The following is a 25,663-nucleotide window of genomic DNA, read 5'->3' as shown; positions in this document are numbered from 1 at the left end:
ACTTTCTTGCGTTGCAGGTTAGTTTTCGCGTTTTATTATATCATTTAAAATACATACGCACGTCCGTAATCCATCCGTGAAGATAATTAAGTAGAAAGTAGTCTTTTTTTTCAACCTGAAGGAGTTAAGAATACGTGACAAACACGAAGCACCATGGTTAACACGTAATTGTTATTAAAAAATATATTAACAATAAAATAAATCTTCAATTAAAGTAAAATAAAAGTGTCTCCGATCTTCAATTACAGTAAAATAAAAACGGGAATTTAATCGTGTATCAATTTTAATGATCGAGAAATTAAGACCAAACGAGTTGACAAAGTCGTCGAAGCTCGGTATTTCGCTGCTCCGAGTACCCGAAAACGCTCGGCGGGGATTAGGAATGTAGAAGAACTAAGTTGGTGGCACGAGCTCTTGAAGAAGTCGTTCCCACCCATCATGGTCACGCCTCTTTCATAATGGTTGCCGTTCCCGCCAGCTTAGTGACTACGCCCTTTTCATAATGGTTGCTGCGAAATCAGCGGGAACGACGATCGCTAGTCATTGGCCCATATGAGCCAATAAAAAAATAGAAAATTTTATATAGTTTCGAGAAGATCCGCTACAAACCGCCACCGACGGACAGTAGATCGCGTCATCGAAAATGGTCAGATCGTTTGTTCGATTAACGCACTTATTAAAATAATGTAATATTAGGCAAATCAGATGCTTAATTAATTTTTTTAGTAATAGATTACAAACTCGAGAACTAAATTGCACTACGGAAAAGAGATAATGATTTCAAATTAATCTAACATGGATTTTTAAGACACGATAAAAGGTCAGTCAAGAAAGAAAGCACACAATAAAGTACATTAAAGTAAATTTAATTTATTCGAGCTAATTATTCTTCTCGGACCACTATGGCGTTTATTAGTAGGATCCGTTTAGAAGCCAGATTTGTGAAGCCTAAAATGTATGAACGTTCCACTTCTAATCCATGTACCTTACGAGTGCCTTAAATTTATCTTACCAATTTCCTGTCAAAATCGCAATCTCTCTACGTTAGGCTTCAATAATCTCGCATGTCCAATTATAAATCAGAAGTTAATAATTAATAACATTAGGTACGTATATCTATTAACAATATTAAGATCCATCCACACCGCCAGGCACGCTTTATACAGCGGCAGTAATTAATGGTTGATTTAACACACACAAGTCACCAGTGTTTGTTTGTTTTTTTTTGTTTTTTTCTTTTTTTTTTAAATATAAATCGTAGAAAAACTCGACTCCAGCAACAAATGAGCGCATTGTAAAAAGCCGCGGAACGCGATTAATTATTCTTTCAACGGAAAAAAAAATTACAAATGCCTTATCGGTCTCGATAAAGTCAATTGCTGTATATGTAAATCACGAGACGCACGAGTTACAATATTGCGATATTAAAAAAAGAAGAAATAAAAAAGGAAACGGTAACTCATTAATTCGTCGGTGTTCTCGCGCGCTCGTGGCTTCCTTTGTAGGTCGTTTCGCTTCGAGAAAAGTAAGCGTTTCAGTCTTTCAAACGTGTATTACCAAAATGAAGCAGCTTCCCAGCAAAAATATGCCCGTAGAAAGTGTTGTTGCTCTCCGCCCTTTACATTTGTCACGTAATTATAAATCTGCAATTTACGCGTACCCTTAATCTTTTAATACATTTATAGCGCATTACGTCGCAGCGTTTTCCGGATATTTTCACAAAACAACTCCCGCACGATATAGACTTTTACTCTACGATATATCTCGCATTGAAATTCTCGGAGAGTCGTAGCTCTCAAATCTATTTCTTTATTTCCTATTATATTACGAGCCGCCAACACTTCGCAAATTTCCTTCGCGTCGAGATAAAACCTTTAACAGCAACAATCTTCTGTGATATTATATTTGTCGCGATATATTTCAGAGCAGATGGAAAAATAGAGGAGTCGCGACATGCCCGTTACAAACGTTACGAGTAATCAAAGGGGGAAACAACATCATTCACCAAATCACCCATCCGCTGTTACGAAAATTACAAGTGCGCATTCTATATATATATATTTTTATATATATGTATATATATAAATATATATATATACATACTATATATAAGTTGTCGACGAACATTTACATCATTATATACAGAGTATTATACAATAAACTGGGAAACGCAGGGCATATAGACTGTAATATAGTCATGATAAAACAATAAACCTATCCTCGCTACTAGTACAGCTAATAGATATTTCGTCTACGCAACATACTTTAAAAAAAAAGAAAAAAAAATAACGAGAAACGAAAAATTATGTCTACAAGCAGTTTAATGGAAAGCTTGTTTCGTAATCTTAATTAACATAAATTTTATTTGCACCAGAATAAACAAGAAATAATAAATTATAATTTAGACAACAATGAAAGAAACAACGGAAGAGTGACAGACAATAAATTACCAGAATCGTAGCGAATTTATCTGATACGCTTAATTAAATATCCAATAACTTTAAATAATTAATTACGTTCAAGCATACTTGTCTTGCGGTTAAACAAAATGTTCGACATTCTGCACGATGCATTCAATAAAATTACAAGAGCCGATCGCTTTTAAATTGTAAGTAACATTACAAAAGAACAAACAACACAAATAAGTGACAGAACAATAATTAATTACAAACAAATTATCGCAAATTATTAATTAAAGACTCGTTTTAATTATACAAAGTAAAATAAATAGAACTAAAAGCTCTTCGTTCGGAAGTTGTACATGATTATTCTAAACTTTTAATATTCGTCCAAACCATCCAAACAAATATAAAATAATGTTTTAGGTTTTAAAACTTCAGCAATCGCTATCTAATTAATTTTTATAATATATACCGGTAATCGTTCTAAACACTGGTATCTAAAACGTAAAACAAAGTAGACGGTAAATCGCCTTAAAGGTACAAGTTTCTCCTTTCTAGCAGAATCGATGCCCGGCATGATAGCCGTCTGTGCAACGTTCTTCTCTAATTTGTTTTTTTTTCTTTTTTTTTTTCTTTTTTTGTTTGTACAAGTGTGTGGGTGAGGCTTAAATGGTACAGAGCGGAAAGGGGGTGCGAAAGATGAAATATCATTTGGCAGTTCGGTATTCATAAGATGTAAAGTCAGACTGTTCAACAGTTCAGTGACTCAGTTGCATTCTCAATAATTCAATCCTCATTAAAATGAATTCTGGAGTAACGTCGGTAGCATCGTCGGGAATTATAGCTAACAGTGGCTACATATACAAAGAAGAAAAATATCTTTCTCTATCAAGTATGCATTTTAGCAGAGTATCTTCTACCAAATGCATGCAAATATAAAGAAATTTATTTAGCAGATATATATATATATATATTTTTTTAGACATCCAGCTCTTGAAACGTTTAAATGTATTAACGTTCATTGCATATTTACTTCGTTTGCTTTGAAAATTAATGCAGCGGTGCGCTAGACATCAAAGATATTTTTCTTCAGTCGGGAGCGAGTATAACTCGTGGAAATATACTGTACATTATTATTCTGTTTCTCTCGTTTTAATTAGTACTCGGTCAAGTATTGGCACAGAGAGTTGTACTAGCAGTGTGGAATTAATATGATAAAGTAATCTACTATTGTAACAGGAATGTATAAAAGAGAGTAAAGAAACAAAATGTAAAACTCGTAGATGCCGACAGCTATTGCTTCTCCCTAGTCATGTAGTAGAAACATCCCCAAATCTTTAATCATTAAATCTAAGATGAAGCTTATAATAAAGATTCAAGCTTACAGTTGAGAATAAAAAAATTTCTCAGAAGTAGAAATCTTTATCTGAAATTTTATATTTATCCTAAGGAAAAAGTTTAGTAAGTGTAGAGATATCTAAATCGCTTTAAGACAGCTCAGTCTTTCTTATATGTTGTAGTGATATAAGATTAATAAGAAATTAATTTTGACAGTAATAGATTTAAAAAATATTAATTACGTTTCCAGAAAAAAAGTAAAATACTACAAAATCAATTAAAAATAGAAAGAAAGAGTTATTGGTCATCTTCTTTTACAAAAAATAAATTAAGTCTATGTAACTAAAGGTATAAAAAATATTGTACAATTATTTGTACATGTAAAAGAAAATTATTCTGAATTAATATTAGAGCCCCAGTGAATTTTATAAGATAATAGTAAATGTCTTCAATCTTAATTATTCATTATTTACTAATCAATCGTTAGGTTTTCAGTCTTTCGGCAAATTGCAATCCGCGACGAGCATATAACGTTACTCCAGAACAGATATTTTTTAAAGATCTGCTGTTACATAAATACATTTATAATTTTGATATTAATAGATATGCTATTAAACACTCTATTTAAATCGAACCGTAATTAATCACATAAATTAAAATCTATCACTGAGTTGTATAAAATTCATATTAAAAAATATAAAGTAGTGTATGTACTCTCATTACGAGATATGCAACCAGGTCAGAACGTTGCGAGCGTATAAAAACGGAAGAAAAAAATTAGTACAATAGCTCAATCGACATCACCGGTAAAAAACAATACAAAAATACGATTATGTATTGAAAAGACCCTCCACTCCTTCCCCTACAATATAATAATGATAATTGTAACTTCGCAGACTTTTACGTTGACTATGGATGACGAAGATTCTTATTTTCCCGTTCTCCTGCGTTCTATCACACGCTTCACTTGTCTGTTATCTTTCACACCACGCAATTCATTTTTCATATTCCTCTCCCATTTTGTCAAAAAAGTATACACTATACACTATTATCGATACAATTCATTATCCGTTGAAGAAGAGTAGAAACCATTCGCAGGTAGAGAAGCAGCTTCTCCTGTTCTTCGCCGAAGTTTATAATTATGTTTCACAGAGGGATATCTCATACGCATACTCGTTTCGCATTCTTAGCTTCAATATCGAAGTTGCATATTTATCTCAAGCACTACCATTGCTTTTCAACCCTTCGAAATACAGCGTATAGATATTAATTCATTTCAAGACTCTACGTTCAAAATTTCAAATTGAAAAAGACTCGCTGCATTTCGCTTTTTTTTTCGTTTCCTTATTCCACATAAAAATACACGAAAATATGGATCCTCCGATAATTCTCTTTTTCTCTATGACATTTATTTTTCCTTTCGTTCTCGTTTTAGATCAACTCCCCGAATGCATTCTCACACTTTTTTTTTTTTCATACTCTCACGTTTCTTTCATGCCACGATACACGCGCGCTTTTGAGCTTAAAGTCTTTCGATTTTAACCTTCTTGCATTATAGAGAAAATTGTGTATCGCGCTCTTTTTCCTTTTCGTACGTTTACGCAAAAATATTCATCTTGAGCAAAACATTCATATGTATCTACTATACTAAGAGTATACGTGTAGGGTCGACAAATAAAACCGGACGATGTGCCAAAGTACCCTGTATAATAATTTTTATCGACGAAATTATAATAATTTTAATCCGTACTTTTTTTTTCTCAGAAAAAAAGAAAAAAACTTAAAGACGTGCATCTCTTTTACGTAATATATGTATGGTATAGACTCCCAATGTGATTTTAATTTTTAAACGCACCAATTAACCAGCAAATCTTTACAGGAAATCCTCGAAAATGAGAGAAATATGGCTCTTATCGTGTCTGATCTACCGACACGTCCAGTTGAAGCTGAATTGGTACATTTAAATTTTACGCAACATCCCGATTATTACCGGCGAATTGGCATACTCACGCGATCACGACGATCATTTCATTTGAGGTAACTTGTTTATAAGATCACTCTAAAATAGTTCGGTTAATCGACCCGATCATTCCATGATAACGGGAATATATATATGTATGTATATATATGTTATATATAATTATATACTTGTATATGCGAGTACTGTTACTCATTAGTATTAATAAATGTTGCTATATAATAAATTTGTATATTTTGTTATCTTAATATCATAATAAATGTACAGCAGTGTTTTCTTTATGCGTGTCTGCGTGTGTTAATGTGTGGCGCATAATTGAGCGATCGTTCGATTAACCGAACGCGTATTGCCTGTTGATTCATTCAACAGAGTGACCGATCAGATCGCGATATATCGGAACTGATGTTTCTTCTTATAGCATCAACAGTTGCCGATCGTTCGAAACAATCAGCAGGCAAAAAAAAAAAAGAAACTCAATCTATTTCTTGTCTCGCGATTCTCTAAAGTAATGCCAATTCTGTTCGTACGTCACTTCTCATTCGACGATCGAGGCTAATCTCGCGTAAGAAAGAATCTCGCATTCCAGCCAGATTATTTCCGATTATTCTCGATTCCGCTGGTTTTCGTAGCTTTTTCTATCGAAGAACATCGAAGCTTAATCTACTTCAGGTCGTCTATAGCGCCGTAATTAGCGAGCGATTTCTTGATCCTGAGTGCGGTTAGCCTAGCGGCGGCATTGTGATACCAACATTCCTTCATTACTTTCGACATTACTTGTAAAGCCTAAATGGGAGTAATAACTTGTCAATTAATTCTCAATTTTAACATAATGTCTTTACAGATTTCGACTACTTGCTGCTTCACTCACCTCAATCGACTGCCATCGGTTTGGTATTGACGGCCGCTGTCGATCAGTGCACACGACTTTCCGCATTTCCTCGATAGTCGGATCGGAAGGCACCAAGTCGTAAAAGGGCAGTTGATATTCGTCATGAATCCCGCCGACATTGCAACGTCTTGCGATCTCCCAGAGGATCAGGCCGAGTGCGTACACGTCGGCCCTCTTGAACGAGTCGAAGTGATTCATGTTTATCGTCTCTTCAAGAACCTGAAAGCGGAAAACGTTTGTACGGTTTGCCGAAGAGCTATTTTCCCCACCGGGGAGTACATTGTGATTTACTCGTAAAGTACTTCAATCTTTTCGTTTAACAATTATTATCTTTCCGCATAATTTTGTAAAAATTGTTATTTCAATCTTTTCATCTCACCACCTAGAAAAACTTACGTATACTATTTTAACGTTGGATCTTTTCTTTTTTTTTTTCCAGAAAATAAGAAGTATAAATGTATTTCTGCGGTTTATATTTAGACCCAAAGAAATCTCCATCGCGTGGTAACGTTATTACCTCAGGCGCCATGTATCTCTTTGTGCCGACTCTGTTGTTGAGCTGGATGTCGACGGTATCCGTGATTACGTCGTGCCTGGCGGCCAGTCCGAGGTCGCCTATGGCGCAGGTACCATTAGTCTTCACAAGGATATTTTTTGACTTCAGGTCCCGATGAGCGATGGCCGGCTTGCCTTGCGTGCCGACTATCTCCATGTGAAGATGCGCCAAGCCAGTGGCGATCGACAAGGCCATCCTTATCATACCGTTCGTGTCGACGGTTGATCTGTTGAGGTAATCGAAAAGCGAGCCCTTCTCGTGATAATCCGTTATCAGCCACAGCTGCGTCCACGTGCCGTTATCTGAAAGGAAGCCCCAGATAAACCGTCAATTCCATTAACTCGCAATTTATTCAGGAAACATGCACCGTTCGCGGTAGACTCTCCGACGAAAATAAAGCACACAACGTCCAAGATATAATTGGGGAAATCGATGAAGGGGAGTACTTCAATATTTAACGTGAGATTATCTGCGCTGGAAATATCTTTAGAAGCAAAATGTTTTCAGTCAAATATCTCTCCAATGTAATCTTTTTTTCTTTTAATTTATTTAACAAGCTAGTTCCTTTAATTCATTATTAAAAATTTTTTATACTATTCTCGTCGTTCCAACATATAATATTTAAATAGAAACTAATTATTAAACAGTGTAATGCACACCTTTGTTGTCGGCAGCGATAAAACCTAAGATATTGTCGTGCCTCAGCATCACCGTCTGATAGATTTCGGCCTCCCGGAACCAGGATCTCTCCTCTCGCGAGCTGAAGATCTTCACGGCGACGTTCTCGCCGCGCCAACGACCGCGCCAGACCTCGCCGAAGCGGCCCTTGCCGATGGTCTCCACCAGCTGAATCTGGCGCGCTATACTCCGCTGTACCAGAAGCGGCAGGCCTACTTGAGAGAGGATGGGCATTGGAGAACGCAAATTTCAGTATGATTGAAAATGACTCATCCGTCATACTTGTGTATAACGAATAAATTAACGCATCCATAAACGTACATAATTTTCTAAGAAAACATTAGCGAGCAGCACATCTACGGTATCAATTTTTTTTCTCTTTTTTTTCCTTTTTAATTTAATATTAAACGAAGCATTAATTATTAAAATTATTTACGTACAAATTGTTTCGATAAGATTTCTTTAAAGCGGTGCTTGCTTTCATTACTTTGTCTCGAATTTGTGTCGCAACATTAATTTAATAATTTTATTTTAGCTACCTGAGCCACTGCCACTTGTAGTCATCTCCAACATGTCCCTGATAGTAACACCGCCCAGAATCGGCCGGTCCGGAGCCTCCAGCGAGTCGTCCGGGAAGTGCCTGGCCGGCCTCTTTTTGGTCATGTGCACGTGATAGATTGCCATTGCGACCACGCAGATCGCGCAAATCGGCAGTGCTATCGTCAAGGCCATTTTCCAGGTAGCCCAGGTTGCGTCATCGCCACTCGACGATACTTTCGGCAAGATACACTCGGTTATTATTCGCACGTAGGAAGCACCGACAGACAAGCTAATTTCGACCTCGGTAACGTATTGTCCACATTATCATACCAGACATATAACGTACCAATATCAGAAGTATTCAACCAGTGAGCGCAACGAAAGTTGCTTATTGAATACAGTTCTGTTAATAAGAGATCTAAATAAAAGAACTTAACTCTTGCAGTCATTTTCGTGCCAGAGGATTGAATATTTCTGATTTTAGAAGCAAAAAACTTGGTCTCTCTTTTTTTTTTTTTATGGAAATATATGAATTTGTTGCAATCAATATTATAATTGCCGATTTGAAAGCCAGTAAGCACGAGCACAGATTCTTTTAAAATATAAAAAAAAAAAAAAGCTATGAGAAGTTAAAGAAAAGGGTGGCGAACACATGCGAGAACAACATGCTATCGAAATGCATGCTAATACAAAGCGACTTCTAGATTAATAATAGCTAAACGGACACATATCAAACATATATAAAGTAACATAAACAAGATTTCGGATGATTTTTATGCTGATCATTTGCGTGACTAATAGCTTGATTCGTGGATGAATCTCTGACGAGTCACGAGACTGAAAAATGTCTTGAGAACCTCTTCGAAAATTAGATAATGCGTCAGCGTACAGTTGAGTCTCGATAATATTTTAATATTAATTATTTTTGATTACCTACATATTTTTTTAATTGTTGGTAATAATTAATTTGTGATCTCGTTCTAATTTCTTTAAAATCTCGAGACGTCCCCAGCACGTTAACACATAATTTGACTTACCTGTGAATAACAGTATTGAAGGGTCAAGGTATATCTTTTAAATCACACGAGTGCTATTAATTATTCATTAAAATTGGCTACACAAATGTTAATTAAAAAAAAAAAATTAAAAAATAATTTTAAGCGTTGTCTGAAACAGCCAACCACATTGTCGTAAACCTGCATTAAACAAAAGCTAATTAAACATAAAAAAAAATATAATTTGTTTACCTCAGCTCACGCCAGTTCGATAACGTAATCTTTAACTTCATTATTTAACTGTTACAAAATAAATTACGACACTTTATAATGAGATACGAATTTGTAAATTAAAAAAAAGTATAAAACGTAAAAAAAAAGAAAAGAAAAAGAAATTGACGACAATTTTTAATCAAGATATTAAAAGTCATCTTTATAAATTCACAAAAATTAATAACTCTTTATCTGATTGCTGAAAAATTAAATTTCCTTTAATCGAAATTATTATTTTAACTGTATCGTGACATTTGCGGATGTAAACATTTTGCAAAAAGAGATTCGTGATGAAAATGGACACACATAAAAACAAACAACCCATCGTGGACAGCCACGAAATTGACAGGATTATCAACGAGCGATGTACGTGTGGACAAAACATATCAAGGATATAATTGAATATTGATTTCTATGAAGATATCAATGAGATGACAGGCAACCCAGCGAGAAACGATTCACTGATGAATGATCACAGCCAACGGTGACGCACTTTGCTATAAAACAAAACAAAAAAAAGGGAAAAAAATGCGGTTCGTACAAATGCATCACTTAAAAAGTAATTAAGGCCACGTAAGTTTCTGTTTCGTCACGTAATACTTAACTTTTTTGCTTATTACAACCGGCCGAAAGTATGTAACAGCGTAATTCTGATATTTTTTCACATTTATTACAAGAGGAGATAATATTCTCTGCTCTCTTTCAAATAATTATAATTTATTTAAATGGAAGTTTTTATCACATACAAACGTACGCGTGCATTTATTTTATATTTAAATTATATTGATACATTTACTTTAAAATACGTAGGTCTTCAAAAATAGTCGATGCATGTACCGATGCATTATTAAACAAATTTTTTAGCAAGTTCCAGAATTAGTAAACTCGTAGCTTAAGTAAAATATGCGAATGTAACAATGTCCTCGGTTTTTTTTTTTATCAAATTTTCTCCACGTTGCAAAATTCACCGGTACGTACATATATATTATATGTATAGGCACAACTGTGTTATCTTATCTGCGTGTAATGTAGACAGAACGTACGTTATCTATATCTCCTCTTTATTACAAACAAGAGATATACAAACAAAAAATAATGTATAAGAACACGTTCAATGGTGTCAAAATATATTAAAATCTAATAAAGAGTACGTACATAATTTAGAATTAAAAAATTAACTCCTCCAAGCAATAGTAAGCAATAAAATATCAGAATTGACAGAAAAAAAATTAATTAAATTTAATTTTAAATTAATTTCTGCTCGAATTGTTTTATTCAACAGCAAAATATTAAAAATGCACGTTTTACGCGCTTACATAATTTACTTAGACGTTCCGGAGATAACGTGCGTATTGCGTAATTCGCATTCCGTAACGAAACAGTAACAGTATTCTGTAATAGAAACAAAATAAATTTTTATTTGATATAAAGATGTTCGAAAGCAGGAAAAAAAAAACTGCGATGAACCGCGATCGGGATAAAATTGTCGGTCTATGGCAGCCATTCTGTCTGTTACTTGTCTTGTCAGCTCGGTGCAAGCAAGATAAATGACGCGAGAATGTGAAACATGAGAGAGAGAGAGAAAGAGAGAGAGTGGTGTGAAAAGTGTGTGCCCAGACAATTCACAAAAGCGTAGAAAATCGATAATCGATACCCCGCTTTTCTCTATCGCTGTCGCATGCTCGCCTTGACAAGGTTGTCTTGTCGGAAAATTCATTTTCTCGCCGATTTGCGATCCGCGAAAACGAAAAAAAATCCAACGCGTCACGAAACAATGACAGATTTATACGTACTCGTGGCCGAACAAGACCACACGTTTTTAATCAAAATAAGAAAAGTAAAAGCAGTGAAACAGAGCAGACACAATGTGGAGCCGAGGCTCCTGTTTCGTAGCGGACTTTGTTAAAATAATTTAAAATAAAACAATGTGGAAAAAGAAAGAAAGAAAAAAACCATGAAAAATAATGAACAGATCTGAGCTCTTGAAATATATAAATCCGTTATTGTTTCAATGTGCTATTGACGTAAAATTAAATTTTTACACAATACATTTTTCATGCCGTACTTATCGTAAGAATTCAATGGCTTGTTTAATTTTTTTTTTCTTTTTTTTTTTCTCTTTTGTTCTGAAGAACTTGTAACCTCATTGCATCGTCGAGCACATGACCTAAGAATTTTTAATGAGTAAAGTCATTACGTAAATTATTGATGCGGCATCACACTTGCAAAAGTTACCAAATCATCATGAGACGAAAAAAAAAATATATTTAATAGACAAACAGAGAACTATTGCTTAATTGATCGTAATATCGCGCGACGTCTCAAAATAATGATACGATATTAATGCATCTTAAGAACACACTTGTTCTTTATGTCTTTAAAATATACCAGAGCCAATAAATCTATTAAATTTTATTACACGTCAGATAAAATCGCATAATAGACCGCTGTTAGTTATCTGTGCGAATCATCTTGTTGTAACTCGACGATTACAAAGGCAAAACCTATCACTCGCATCACATCATGGACGGGTGATCCATTCAGGATGAACGAGACAGGAAACGCACCCAACCGTAAATTGCTTTGTCTCGATTAAACATTACATCGCAAAATAAGCAAGATAAACCATTTAACTTCAAAAAGTTCAGTAAAATCCAATTAAATTATTTAAAAAAAATTCTATCCACTCTCGTCGTTAAAATTTCTTTTTCATCTCAAACAATGTCTTCAGCGATTTTCGCCAATGAATCCTTCAAACTTGCCGATCAGTTCGTTTACGCGGGTATCGCTCGGCAGAGAAATGCGAACTTCGCGATCGCAGCAACCTTGAAGGCGAGGAATTTAAAGGCGGCCATTTTAGCTGCGATTTATTGTACCTCCTCCGAGGTGGTTCGCAAAGCGAGAATACGATCGACTTCTGGACTCGTAAGTAGGAAAAGAAGGCCTTAGATCGCGATTGCAGTAGTCGGAATGATCGCAACAGGCAACGACGAATTCGATGTCGTCTGGACCGCGCAGCGTACTGTTCGTGGTGCACCAGACAGAGTATTCCGTATCCGGAAAGAAGTTCATCTTATTGTAACACCTGGGAAAATAATTTACATAACAAGTACTACCGCGGACCAGATTGCGGTGCTTACGTCGCCGAAAAAAAGTAGAAATACCCGAGACGTCGTAAACTGTAAAATGACAACGCGCTTAAAAAAATGCCGGATCGAATTGCCGAGGTAAAGACTTTGATGAGACAGTATCTAAGAAAATTAAAGAGAGAGAAAAAAAAAAAAGAATACTAATGAGAGCATTGTAATTGGCTCAGTGAGTTACAACGCAAAGTTTAATAAGCTGCGAAAATATAATTAGCATATATCTAGGATCTGATTGCATCGGTTAGTCTTGATCGTGATTAATCGATTTTTTTTTCCTCGCGTTTCAGCTGAAGCTAATTTATAAGTCGCGTGGCAGAATTTTAAAGTAATATAGTTGAAAAAAAATAATTAATAATTATTTTAATCAGATAACCAGCTGATCAAAAGCCGCCGATGCAACTAAATCTCTGAAGAAAAAATAAAAAATATCTTACACTATGCTAAAACTCATAAAATAAATATTAATGTTTCATTTTAGTTTGTAAAGAAGGAGAAATATCATCTACATATTCTTCAAATTCCACAAAAATTAAACAGCGTACAAAGATGCTAAAATACATAAAGTTAAAAGACATGCAGAGAAAAAAAAAAAAAAAGATAAAATAAAATAACACTTTAATTCTATTTAACGTTCGCAATTTAATAATTTTCTTAATAAATTATATTGCGATGGTTAAAAAGACTTGATATGAGATGATACGTAAACAGCGAAACATACGCTAATTAAAATAGCTTGAAAAATAAGTCTGAGCGAATGCGACGTTCAGTCGCATCCTCTTGCACGCAAATTAAATCGCTCATGCGAACTTTTAAGGTTTCTTAACATAATAAAAGGTACATTCTTGCGAGAGTTAAATGCAGAGAACTACGAGTCTTGTAGAGAATCTGAGAGTTACTACAGGAGGCGAGAAAAATATTTACAAAAGCCTTTTTGCGCGTGGGGGACACGCTGTCGAAATTACTACGAGATAGTCGTGGAAAATAAAAAAAAAAAAAATGCAGAGAAGAGAGCTGTGACAACATGCTGCCGGTCCTTCCCCGAGTTCACTCGGGAGGATTGCCGGCGTACAATTTGTAAGAAAAGAGAATAAAAAGAAAAAAATAAATAAATAAAGAAAAAGAAACTCGCTTCAAAGCGATTGTAAGCTCCGAAGGTGGCAAACATCACGTTCGAACGTCACAATAACATTAAAATAGCCTACTATCTTATCCGAAATCGTTATCTTGTATTATTTTATCAAAAGGCGCAGTAGCGATCTCGCGTTAAGTATGTATTTTATTTAAAGTACTTGAGGCATATCCTTTTTTTTTGGTCATAAGTATTATTTATTTGGTCAGTCTCAATAATTGGTATGTAAGTTTTTTAAATTTATGAAATCTTTGGACAATTTTGCAGTTTCTAATGCAGATAAATAACGTACACGTGTGGTAGAACGAACAAAAAGCTAGAGAGAGAGAGAAAAAAAATAAAATAAAAAGTAATGAACTTCTAAGTGATAATTGATCACGTTTATCTGCACCACTCCTTGCTGCTTGAATATCGCTGCATTTATTGAAACTAGTTTAAGTCTTTACATGTAATTAAACATGTTTATCCGCAAAGAATACGTTTAAATAATCTAAAACATGCACGGACACGATAATAAAAACGCATGTAATATATTCATAAAATGTAAATGTCGATAACATAGTAGTTCAATTTACTTCAACGTCTAATTAAATATGCAATTGCATGTTTTATTGGTAGCGATAGATAAAAACTTTCGAGCACGCTTGCGATTTAAAAATTCGATATAAAATAATTCGGCACATCGCGCATCGTTAGAGGTAACGAGACGCAAAATAACTTGAACACGCAAATAGTGCGTCGCGAAAATGCGTCTATGTTTAGCATGTAATAGCGCTTCCGAAGACAACTGTTCTTTGCACAATTTATATGTGCAGCGTACCACTTTGTACAAATATAGAAATCTATATACTAATGTGCCAAAATCGTCGCTCGTTATTTTAGAAGACGAGTTGAAATTCTAGAACTGCCTTGAAATTTTTTTTTTATCTTTCTTTAAATATTTTCCTATTGCAACTTGTACAAATTAAAGTCCAAGAAACAAATATTATTATTTCTTTTTAAATTGAAAATCGCGAAAGTTTGTGTATCTCGATGAATTAATTTGATTTCAGAAAATGTATGATATTGTATCAGTTATTTAATAAGCTTTTAGTAAAATAATCGGTAAATTAAAGTTAAAGTTTAGACGTAGATTAATTATAATCTGGACCTGGAATATCAATATTTTGATATATTTTACTGATTACAGCAAAAGGAGCGGCACAGAAAGCGTGTCAGAACGAGTTCAAAGTGATAATACGCGAGCAAGATAAAAATATATGTATACACTGGCAGAGACCATGACGTAATACTTTATTCCGACCAAAAAATAACGCGCAGCTTGGCTAATTCTTGTTACCTACACAAAAATATCCCGCTTTAAATTTCTGCTTCGTCAAATGATAGAAAAAAGTAGCGTAGTTTGCGTAAAAATTGTCGGAAAACCCTCATTCCTTTTAAACCAAATTTCTTTCAAACAATTAAATTAAATATCTTATTTATAAAATAAAAGAAATATATTTGAACTCCCAAGTAAATGTCCGAGTAGCTTAAGATAATTCAAAATTTATATTAATTAATTTTATTAATAATTAAAAATATACTTGTGACCATTTGCGCCAAATTAAAAATTAAATTAATAAAACATACCTAATTATTATAAAAGTATTTAACTAATGTGAATAGAAGCTCGACTATTTCGGAAGTTAGTGGGACTAGACCTGCCCCTTTAACGCTTTAAGTAGGTGCGTGGGATAGGTCAAACTAGCTTCGAACTAGGAAACAGTCTCTTTGTGTCGCGCAAACAATGTTTCCCTCTCACTTTTGTCAATTTTAGTTCGGATACCATTTAAAATATTATTCGAACGTCTATACTACAACTATATTGTACGGCGTAACGTGCTGTTCTCAAATGCATTTCCTATACGACAAAAAAACCATACAATTCTAAATAGCGAGAATATATTGTGCATGTCGTATTGCAAAGAGAGAGACACATATATACATATTTAAGTATATATATAATATAAATTAATACAGGAAAAAAAAGAAAGAAGACAGTAAGAAAGAAGTGTTGTAGCTAAAAGCCCGTGCCACCTGCAGAGTTTTTTTTTTGTGACTTCCTGGTTTGGACTGTACCTTCATTGTTGCTAGGGTGTAGCTGAGGTTTGAGATCCCGATTGCAAAAATCCTCTTTGTTGCAGCACTCGATGACGAAGGTCGTGTTTCGCGAGTCGCTCGTCATGCAGAAGATGCGCGGCTCGGGCTGCGACGGCGGCAGGTGTTTAAGCACGCACCTTCAAGCCGATTTTGCACCAGTTTCAGAAAACGGGGTAAAGGAGAGGAGACGTCGCGTCGAGGAGACGTCAACCACGATAAATCAAAGGGGGGGCGAGGGGGACATTCGCGTCGTGCGATTTCAAGGCAAGAATGCAAAACGGGAATTCAATTTCGTAACACAGCAAAAAAAGGGAATTTGGCTTGCTAGGGCTACGCTCTCTCTAACCTTGCTTTCGTCGTTACTTGAATTGTAATTCGAACACTTTAAACAATTTATTAACGAGATAGATGTTCGCAGACTAAAATCTCTTATGAATATTTTCTAAGGCCCTGCGTGGAAATATGTGCGTAGGATCTTTAAACTTTTACCTGGAATATAGTTTTTCGTAAATTTGTTTAAAATTTCGTGACGATAGAATAATTTAAATAAAAACTGCCGGCTGCGTTTTAACGAACAAGTCTAATCGGACAATTGCATATATGTACCATAAACATACACCCATCCGATTATCCGAATAAAATGATAACGTTTCGCGTCGGTGTGCGCGCGAGTCGAGAACGTCGAGTTATTCGGAATCACAATCCGCGCGGATACGAATGCGGATGCTGTCGAGGGACCAAGGGAGATCGGGGGATCACCGAGTAAACTCCAACAAAACCGAAAAGAGAAATGCTAAAAAAATATATATATTTAAAAATAAAATTTAAAAATTACAAAAAAAAAAAAAAAAAAAACCGGGGAGAGGATGGCGAGAGCGGGAGCTGGCAGTCGGGGTGGAACAAATCCGCAACACCGTGCAACTCAACACACTCTCGTGATACCTGACATGTGTGGGGGTAGCCAGTGGTAGCGTATCTTCGTGATTCCTGAAATTCAGCGACTCCGGTCGGGCCGCACGACGCCACGTAACGTGGAGACCCCGCGTCGACTCGCGACACGGAGTCTTTCTATCGATCGGGTTTGTTCTACTACAGTAACCCCGGCGAGAGAGAGAAGAACGATCTCTCTCGTCTCGTCGGGGAAACGCGCCACATCGCCGCGGAAACGATCTCGAAAGCAGGCACATTCTGAGCAAATCGAACTCGGCACAGCAAAAGAAAATCTGGGTTAAGGCAAACGGTAGACACTACGATGCAACGAAGTGTTAGTTGAGAATCTCTCAAACTTTGACTATTCTACATCACGGAACTTTATTCGCAATAAATGCAAATCGCGCCGGTCGTCGCGACACGCGCGTCAAGGTGAGCCACAACACGCGCCGCGCGATTCGATCATCGCAAGTCGTACGCAAATTGCCGAGAAAAACGAAATATATCTCGGACGGTCTCGGCCGTCCGTAGATATCGCACTGACGCAAGTACTTGCTGATTTGAGTTCAATCGCGTGGTAATTGATTCCGCGAGACGAGCCTCCGTCGACGGGACTAATGCGTGCGCCACGCTGTGAAGGAAAATCACATGTAATAGCTGGTAATTTACATGTATCTTTTTTTTTTTTCTTGTTTCTTTAACAGCGCATATCCTAGCAAATCTAAAATAACACCGCGTTATTTATTCTTCTAAATTTTCCCAACTGTAAAAAAAAAAGAAAAGAAAAGTCTCTCGGTGTCTAACTGCGATTACGTACGTTCGGAAACGCTGCTTCCTTTATTCTTGTTATTTTAAAAATCATGCTAGTCACTCGAATACTCGTTGGGTTAATTTGCAATGTTATGTTATGAAGAACGTTATGCACACAGATAAAATGAAAATCCTCATCGATCGCGTATCCTTTGTGGAATACCTGAAGACAATTCGGACGAGTTGGGAGATAATAAAACTGGGTATAAATTCAGGTTGCAGAGCTCTTTATCGCAGCAGATCCGCGAGAGATAGATGCTCGGCTTGCTGTTGCAGAAACGGGGTGCTTCCGGCGGCAGCCAGTTGCTTCGATCGAGGCACCTTTCACAACATCACAATTCTACGTTTTAATCGGAAAAGCTCGTGGAATAAAACTATTATTCCAAAACTCTAATGCAAAGCCTGTTTCGCGGCACACATATTATTTTTATCAATTAATTTTACGTTATACATAACACAATTATTAGTCCGCGCGATTGTAATTTTGATGTAACATATCGTGTAAGTACTTCGAGCACCGTTTCATTCATTTAGGGGAAAAAATTAAATTAAATTCAATTCAATTCAATTAAATTAAATTAAAATAAATTAAAATAAAAAGAATAAGCATCTGCAACACCCCCTCCCCTTCGATTTTAATTTACTGTAATACCTGTGGACCGACGTGATCTAAATTCTCAGCTCGTACGAGCACGAGTTCGAGTCCGCGACGCCGCGACACGTAGATGTATTTTGCATTCATACGATCGCATATAAAATCGCCTCGCGCTGCTTTCACACTACGGCCGGATCAAGTAATCTCGGTCGCGCTATTTTCAATGCGATCTCCGGCCGAATTATCCGAATTATCCGTCTGGCGCATTAAGCATTTAGGAGCCGTCCGCACGTCTGCGACCTCAGCATCGTTCGCATTGGCCGAGCTGTCTCGGTCGATCTCGTTCGACTTTAAGAATGCACCGTTTTCAAATCGGGATATATACCACCCCGTGATCGTTACGCCGGCGATTATTAAAAGCTAAATTAATGAACTCAGCCGCGTCGCGGATCGCGGATTAAGTTTGCATTCATAGAATTAAATAAAGAACCAAGAACGACGGAGGAGGACCCCCGAAAGTTCCTCCAGACTAAATAAGATGCATTTAATATTTATATATTTTATATAACAGTACGTAAAATAAAATTTAAAAAAAATATATATATTAATTTTTATCGTCAGATTAATAAAAACGGCGTCGGATGATAATTTTATATCTTTATAACGTGCACTCCAACTATATGACTCTGATAATGCAATATATTGTTCAACATTAAATTTTCTTGTTTTATGACGCGATGTATCTATCGCCGAGCATCGTTCCGTGATAAAGAAAATGTCGATCTTTACAAACTCGGAGGTCAAGTTAGCAATATATTTCGCATATACGTAATTCCGCTATCTTTTCAACCCCTCGACCTCTTCAATCATAGGCGGGAGGGATACTCGCGAGCTTTTCCCGAAGCTATTGTGAATTTAAATAGACGCGCTTGTTACTTTATTGCCGATCATAAAAATGCCCATAAAGCTGGCCCCCACGGTGATATCAGACGGCAATGCGAATATAAAACTCACTCTTGACGTTAAGCTCGTTTCCGTCCGAGACCGAATGCCGGCGGCTTGCGTATCGCGGTGTAAATTTCGTTACCAGCAATTCACGGCCGCGTTACGAAAGCGTTTAAGAAGCGAAACCATCGGTTAAGAACAGTGAGGCCCTCCCCTCCCTCCACCCCCCGGCCTCATCTCTTCGCTCAGATTGGAATTGAAATTCGCGTATGGCTACCCCCACGCTTGCGCGCGAGAAACTTTCTCAATGTATTCGAAATCGATACCGCGTTAGGAGGGAAGTAACATCAAATTTCGCCTCGAGGTTTGCCCCCTGACGATCGATCGCGGCCAGAATTTCCATGGCCCAGGGCGGTCGAACCTGAAGTGTCCCGCCACGCATCCCGTTCAGGCAGCGCCCGTTACCAACGCGACGACCGGCCGCACAACAATAATTCGTTTCCGCCGAAAAGGGCGCTAATCACGGGCCCCCCTTCCTCCCCCCCTCCCCGGGAGGGAGGGGGAGGGGGAGGGAAGGGAGCGAGAACGTGAGCTGGAAAACCGGCTAAACGTTCCGTTCGTGGAAGCCACGGGGGCATCGATCGCAATATCGAAGCGAAACCCATCCGGCCGTTGCGCCCGAATGCGTATCACGCGGCGTTTCTCGCGGACGATCAGCGGACCCTGGCACCGTTAAACGCACCGAAGCCTCGCGGGCACGTGGTTGGGAACGTTTATAACGTATCGTGGGAGGAAAACGCTTATAAATAGGTTTGCGATAAGGTTCAACTCTTAACAAGACAATTTTTCCTCTTTGCGACAATTAAATTACCTAAGTAAATCATATCGCAAGTTTTGGATTTAATTAATTGGGTTAAGTTGGAATGTCCAACGATTTATGAACTGCCCGTTCGTATGATTAATATTGCAGATAAATAAGCGCGGAGATGATAACGTAACCGGATCTCGATTTTGTTGAGAACCCTTAGGAAATTCGTATTGATATTAATATCATTGATCGCTCGTTAACGAACATCGATTCGGACGCCATAATAACTGTCCAATTAATTATGAACGTCATTATGCTTGCGTCAAACCTTTTTTTTTTTTTAGTTATTATTTTCTTCCCCGAGACAGACTCAAGTTTTTTTTATGCGCTTTATTGATCGTACGTAATAAATCATCTCGTTAATAATCAATAAATCCGGGGTATATTCTGCGATGTGTATTCTAATTGATATCGATTTAATTGATACACCGAGAACTGGCGAATTAAATAATAAAGCCTGACCGGGGGAAAGTGAATTATATAATTTACAAGATTCTGGAAGAGCTCGCCTCTCGATCAAGTGCGCTGTTCGATTAACACAGCGAATCTAATCTGGCGATCGAGAGGCGAGTCGATAAAGAGAGCTTCGTGTGTAAATCGCATATACTCATCAATAAAATCCACGTGCAAATATCTTACCTCCGGGCATGCGTAACGACGTTGTTTTTCAGACTCGTGCTGGCGAAACAATAGCCGTCGGTTTCGCAGGTGTAATTGGCGTCCGGACATATATCGCAATAGCACTTTAATCCTGAAAAAAAAAAGAACAAAACAGAATTAGCTAAGCTGCTAAGTTACTGAGGAAAAATAATACATCTTAAAAAAAAAAAAAATATTAAAACGCGAGTTTAAACAGTGATATACGCAAATATGTTAATAGACACGAAGATCCGGCTCTCCGCATGTGTCTTGATTCTGCGCTCGATCACAGATCACAGCTGAAAACTTAAGGCAAGTATAGATAGGAGGCTGTAGAGAATAAGGCAGCGTTGTGCAACGCGCTGATAGGCCGTTACGTTTAGCGCCGATAAATCGCTATAAATAATTACTCCGCGTTCCATTTTATTACAGCGCGTTATTGTAAAGCGGCCGGGTGCTCTCGTAAAATTGCATTCGTTAAGGATCTCACGCCCGGCCGTGAGCCGTAACTTTTCCCTCAATCTAAGAAGACCCGCGAGTATCCGCGGATTGACAATGCAATTTTGATACAGAAGCGGCGCTTTGAGTATCGGTTGCAAGATAGCCAGTCGCGTGCGATGCTTATTCAATGAGGATTTCGAGAGCCCGGCCTTACACGGGCGACAATTACCGAACATCGAATCCGTCGGAGCACGGCAGAGTGTTTCGCGAAAGGAAAGGATATACTGGAGAACGAATGAAGTAGATAGGTAGGGTTGATCCGAAGTGATGAGATGCGCGGATGTGTGCCTGCACGCGTGAGAGATAAAGAGACGCGACAAGCTCCTTTTCATTACGTCCAACAATATCGTTAAATCGAGTGTTTCTGAACAAGGCCTTTCTCGCTACAGCGAGATAGAACAAGCGTCAAGCATCTTTTCACGGTACTCGTACGATTTACTGGCTACGTTGACTGGCTGTTTTCGGAGACGATAAATGATAAGCCGCTTTAAATTAATTAAAATTTAAATATTGGTATTTTTGCATCGAACTAGTAGTTTAATTATAAAATAATAATTGATTGCATCGCGTCAGGTCTAGAATTATTATTTATAGTAATAGTTTCATTTGGTCAGCGGCTAAATTTACGCTTCTAGAGACTGGCAGTAATTTACTTATGCGATTGTTAAATCGTCCACTTTATGCTTCAGGCGACACGACTTCTCACGTACTTCGGATAAAATAATAATATGCATTACGTCCTGCGTAAGTTAGTTAACATAAATCAAAATCAAGCGTTTATTTTTCCCGACAAATACGCGTTGATCACGGCTTGAAAGCAATAAAAAAAATAAGAGATAGAAAGAGAGAGAGAGACAGGAAAAGAAAAAAAAATATCAAGAGCCGTTCACATCTCGGGATGTGTGTATCTTACAATTAAATATGGATGTGAGATAAGGATGCAGATGGCAGGCGATATAAATAATTACGTGGCGTAAACAAGCTCGCGCGCGATCTTAACGATGAGCGAGTTTAACACTCGCGCGCAATCACGAAGAAGATATCGCTCGCTAAAAAGCCACGAGCGATTATGGTAAAAAATACCTGCGGCGCGTGAAATAAGAATTTGAGTTTTGAAAGGCCATTAGCCTTGAGGATAAAATTCCTTTGTGAATGCATTATCGAAAAAAAGTTCACGGAGCTCTCTCGCGGGCGGCACCCGAGAATTCAAGCATGAATCTAAATATCACAATTCCGCAACCACGCTCACCCGCTACGAGGAGCGGAGTTATCTGGACAATAAATAACAGATCCGACTGCTTACATGCCATTATCTCGCCGGCGTGAAACGCGAGGTGGTTGTTTAACCGATTAAACAAGGATGAGCGAGCGCAGCGAGTCGGAGGCCTGCCAGCGGGTTAAGCCTTGCCTGAATCGCACAAATAATTAGGAAACAAATTCCTCTTTATTTCCAGGCTTTCGTATTTCTGCCGCGGAGTTAAAAAAAAAATATAAAATAAAATAAGATAATTATTTAAAAATATCTGCAGCTGTAGTTATATCGCAAGTATCGTATCGTATCGTGAAATTCCTCGTATAAAATTTCGCACGCGAAATGAACCAGAAATCAGAGACCGGGGCTTCCTCGTTCGATATAGGTCTATCCGAGGGGTCAACCACTGGGTGGGGATCAATGTACATTTTTCTGTAAATATTATATATGTATATTGCGGCAGTGCAACAATAAAACAGGCACTGCTAACAATACGCGCGGTATTATAAAAATACGTAGCTACGTGTGACAAGAGCGGCAATCACTGTACATTTTTCGAAATCGTGTTCCTCTTTATAAATAATTAATTTTCTAATTTTTTAATTTTTTCTTTACGTTCGCTTGAACGTTCAAACATTCTAGTGCTAATCGCAGCTAATATTTCTCTAATTTTAATAATCAAAAAAGCAATACGACGAATACAGTGAGTTTTCGGCAATAAATTTTTTTCTTTTTAGTAGTGGTTGACCCTTCGAAGCTATCATTATGCTATCCAACTATCCCTCCCCCCGTAGCGTAATACCGAAGGGGTGAATCGCGCCCGTACGCTCTTAAAAAAAAAAAAAAGAAAAACTGGAAGAACGCGGGCACCGAGCTGAGCACCGGGTTCACCCTACCGCGTGCTTTTCGGACCTCGTGCGGCAACGAGATTAAACGGCCCTTCTGCACACCGCGCGCGGCGCGTTACTTACGCAACGTTATGTGCGCGCCGCCGAAGGGGAGAAGGAGCGCGAGGGACACGCGGAGGCTGAGGGAAAAGGAGGAAGAGGAGACGCGAAGGGAGGAGAGGAGCTCCGACGAGGCGAGCGCGATGAAACGAGGCCCCGAACGAAAACGTAGAAAGAGAAAGGCTTGGCGCGGTGAGGCGCATCACGCGCGTACACGCACACGCGAAGGGAATCCGTCCACAAAGCGCGACGCGTGGGACAAACAGAAGTGCGCGTAACAAAGAGGCGAGCCGAAATCATTGTCCTTTTTTTTTTCTTTTTTTTTTCCCTCCCTCGGCATCGAGCATTTTCTTAAGTTTGCACCGGTGTCCCTTCAATCGGCCCTTAAATCCCGAACGCGAAAGAGACTCGCGAGTCAAAGTTTTCGTTTAATTACGCACACGTTGAAGTCCCTTCGTTCCTCTCCTCGTCTTTTTCTCTCACTCTCTCTCTCGTTTTCTTGGACTAAAGTTGATCGAGAGACACGAGCTACTCGGTTGTATATGTATAAAATATTAATACACGCTTTTGTCGGTTTCCGTATCTCTGGATTTAATTTTAGTAAGCTGGTTTGATTTCGAGAATCGAACGTGTCCAGGGATTTTTTCGGACGCGGATCGACGTAGAACAGAAACTTTACGTAGCGATCGGCGCTGCGAATAAAATAAAACCTTATATTTAAATACGGGTAAACTTTTGTGAACCCTCCAGTTAAAGTTTAATTGCTTAATTAGCGTAATTAGAAGAGGCGGCGTATATTATCACGTCGGGCCGGATCTAAAATAGCTTAGCAATTCCAATTAGACACGAAAGGTATGTATAAAACGCACATTTTGCAGTCAGCGTGTCAACTTTATACTACTTTTCACGCTTTTAACTTGCAAGCTCATCTTCGAGCGGGAATGAATAAGTTCACGTTTAATAGTGCCGCGCGTCCCAGAAACGCATTGTCGCGTGAACCTCTCTCGAACTCGTGCAATTATACTCGGCAACATTCATGCCGTTCTCATACTATACATACTATACGTATACAGTACGTCGCTACGGATAGAAGCTTTTCCGTACAAGGGGGAAAAGAAAAAGAAAAAAAAGAAAATGTATGAGCATACCGTTCACAGGGCACGAAGCGTGGAGCAGGCAGAGGCTGGCAAGCGCCAGGGCGACGAGGCTCGCCATGCCGCCGTCGCGGACGCCTCTCATCTTTCCCGAGGTGGTACCGCCGGTGGACCGCCGTGGTGGCCGCTTGGAATCCGCTCCGGGTCGTCCACGCGACCGTCGGTCGACGGCCTCCGGCCTCGTCGAGTGCGGCTCAACGGGGCTCGCGGGCGGCGACGTCCGCCGGCCGCGGGATCATCATCCGGCGGGCGCGAGGGTGAGGCGCGCTGCCGCCTCGCCGACGAAGACACTTGTCACCGCGGTAGTCCGTGCCGCTGCCGATGACTCCCGGCGCCCACTCGCATAAGAACGCGCTCGCGCGAGAGCGCTCGCTCCGCTACCGAGGAACACGCACGCACGCACGCACGCACCGTGCACGTTTTCTCCCCGCAGCCGCGGCCGCCGTCCGTACGCACGGCGGAGTTACATCGCCCGCAGCGCCGTCGTTCCCGACCGGTTCCCCTCCTCCTCCTCCCTCCTTCCCCGCGGCCCCTTCGCCGCGGCTCTCCTACGCCGGTTCGCGGCGAACTATCTCCTCCGCGAAGTAACGCGGAAGCGGCGATCGCGACCCCGCGCGAAACAGCGGCTTCTTCAGGCGCAGCGACGTCGCCGCCGCGGAAGGCGCGCCGCCATTTTCCCAACGACCGACCCGGCCTACTGCGAGTTCCCCCTCGAGATAGTACGCGCCGATGCAGGGGCACGCTTCTCGCGTAAACGTAGTGACTTGGGCCGGCGATCGCGAGGATATCACTGACCACCGCGCGTCGACAGGCACGAAACTCGCGAACACGACGTGCCGCCGCGTAACGTTATCATCGCCGCCGTCGCCGCTGGCGATCCGACCTCGACGGAATCTAGATGCGACTGTCACACGTTCACACGGACCAGTCGGACCCTCACTTTTCGTGGCCGATCCGGT

The 25,663-nt window shown here is 38.9% G+C and overlaps 1 protein-coding gene across 3 annotated transcripts; it reads right to left on the bottom strand.

The window, feature by feature from the left end:
• Positions 1–850: 850 nt before the first annotated feature.
• Babo (TGF-beta receptor type-1 babo) lies at positions 851–25,569 on the bottom strand. Of its 3 annotated transcripts, none has more exons than XM_070670333.1 (8): positions 24,699–25,569; positions 20,851–20,962; positions 16,043–16,200; positions 8,381–8,614; positions 7,823–8,056; positions 7,125–7,465; positions 6,587–6,826; positions 851–6,501 (listed from the first exon to the last, which is right to left on the bottom strand). In XM_070670333.1, exons 1-8 carry the CDS (start codon positions 24,787–24,789, stop codon positions 6,379–6,381), a joined length of 1,533 nt encoding a protein of 510 aa, XP_070526434.1. In that variant the 5' UTR covers positions 24,790–25,569; the 3' UTR covers positions 851–6,378. The 3 variants fall into 3 exon arrangements, with proteins under 3 accessions (XP_070526434.1, XP_070526432.1, XP_070526433.1); XM_070670331.1 differs by lacking the exon at positions 16,043–16,200 and adding an exon at positions 12,526–12,734; XM_070670332.1 differs by lacking the exon at positions 16,043–16,200 and adding an exon at positions 12,526–12,734 and having other exon boundaries at positions 7,823–8,053.
• Positions 25,570–25,663: the final 94 nt, after the last annotated feature.

Source organism: Cardiocondyla obscurior, linkage group LG20, assembly GCF_019399895.1.
Source record: "Cardiocondyla obscurior isolate alpha-2009 linkage group LG20, Cobs3.1, whole genome shotgun sequence".
NCBI lineage: Eukaryota > Metazoa > Arthropoda > Insecta > Hymenoptera > Formicidae > Cardiocondyla > Cardiocondyla obscurior.
This window is presented reverse-complemented; position numbering and strand designations above follow the sequence as displayed.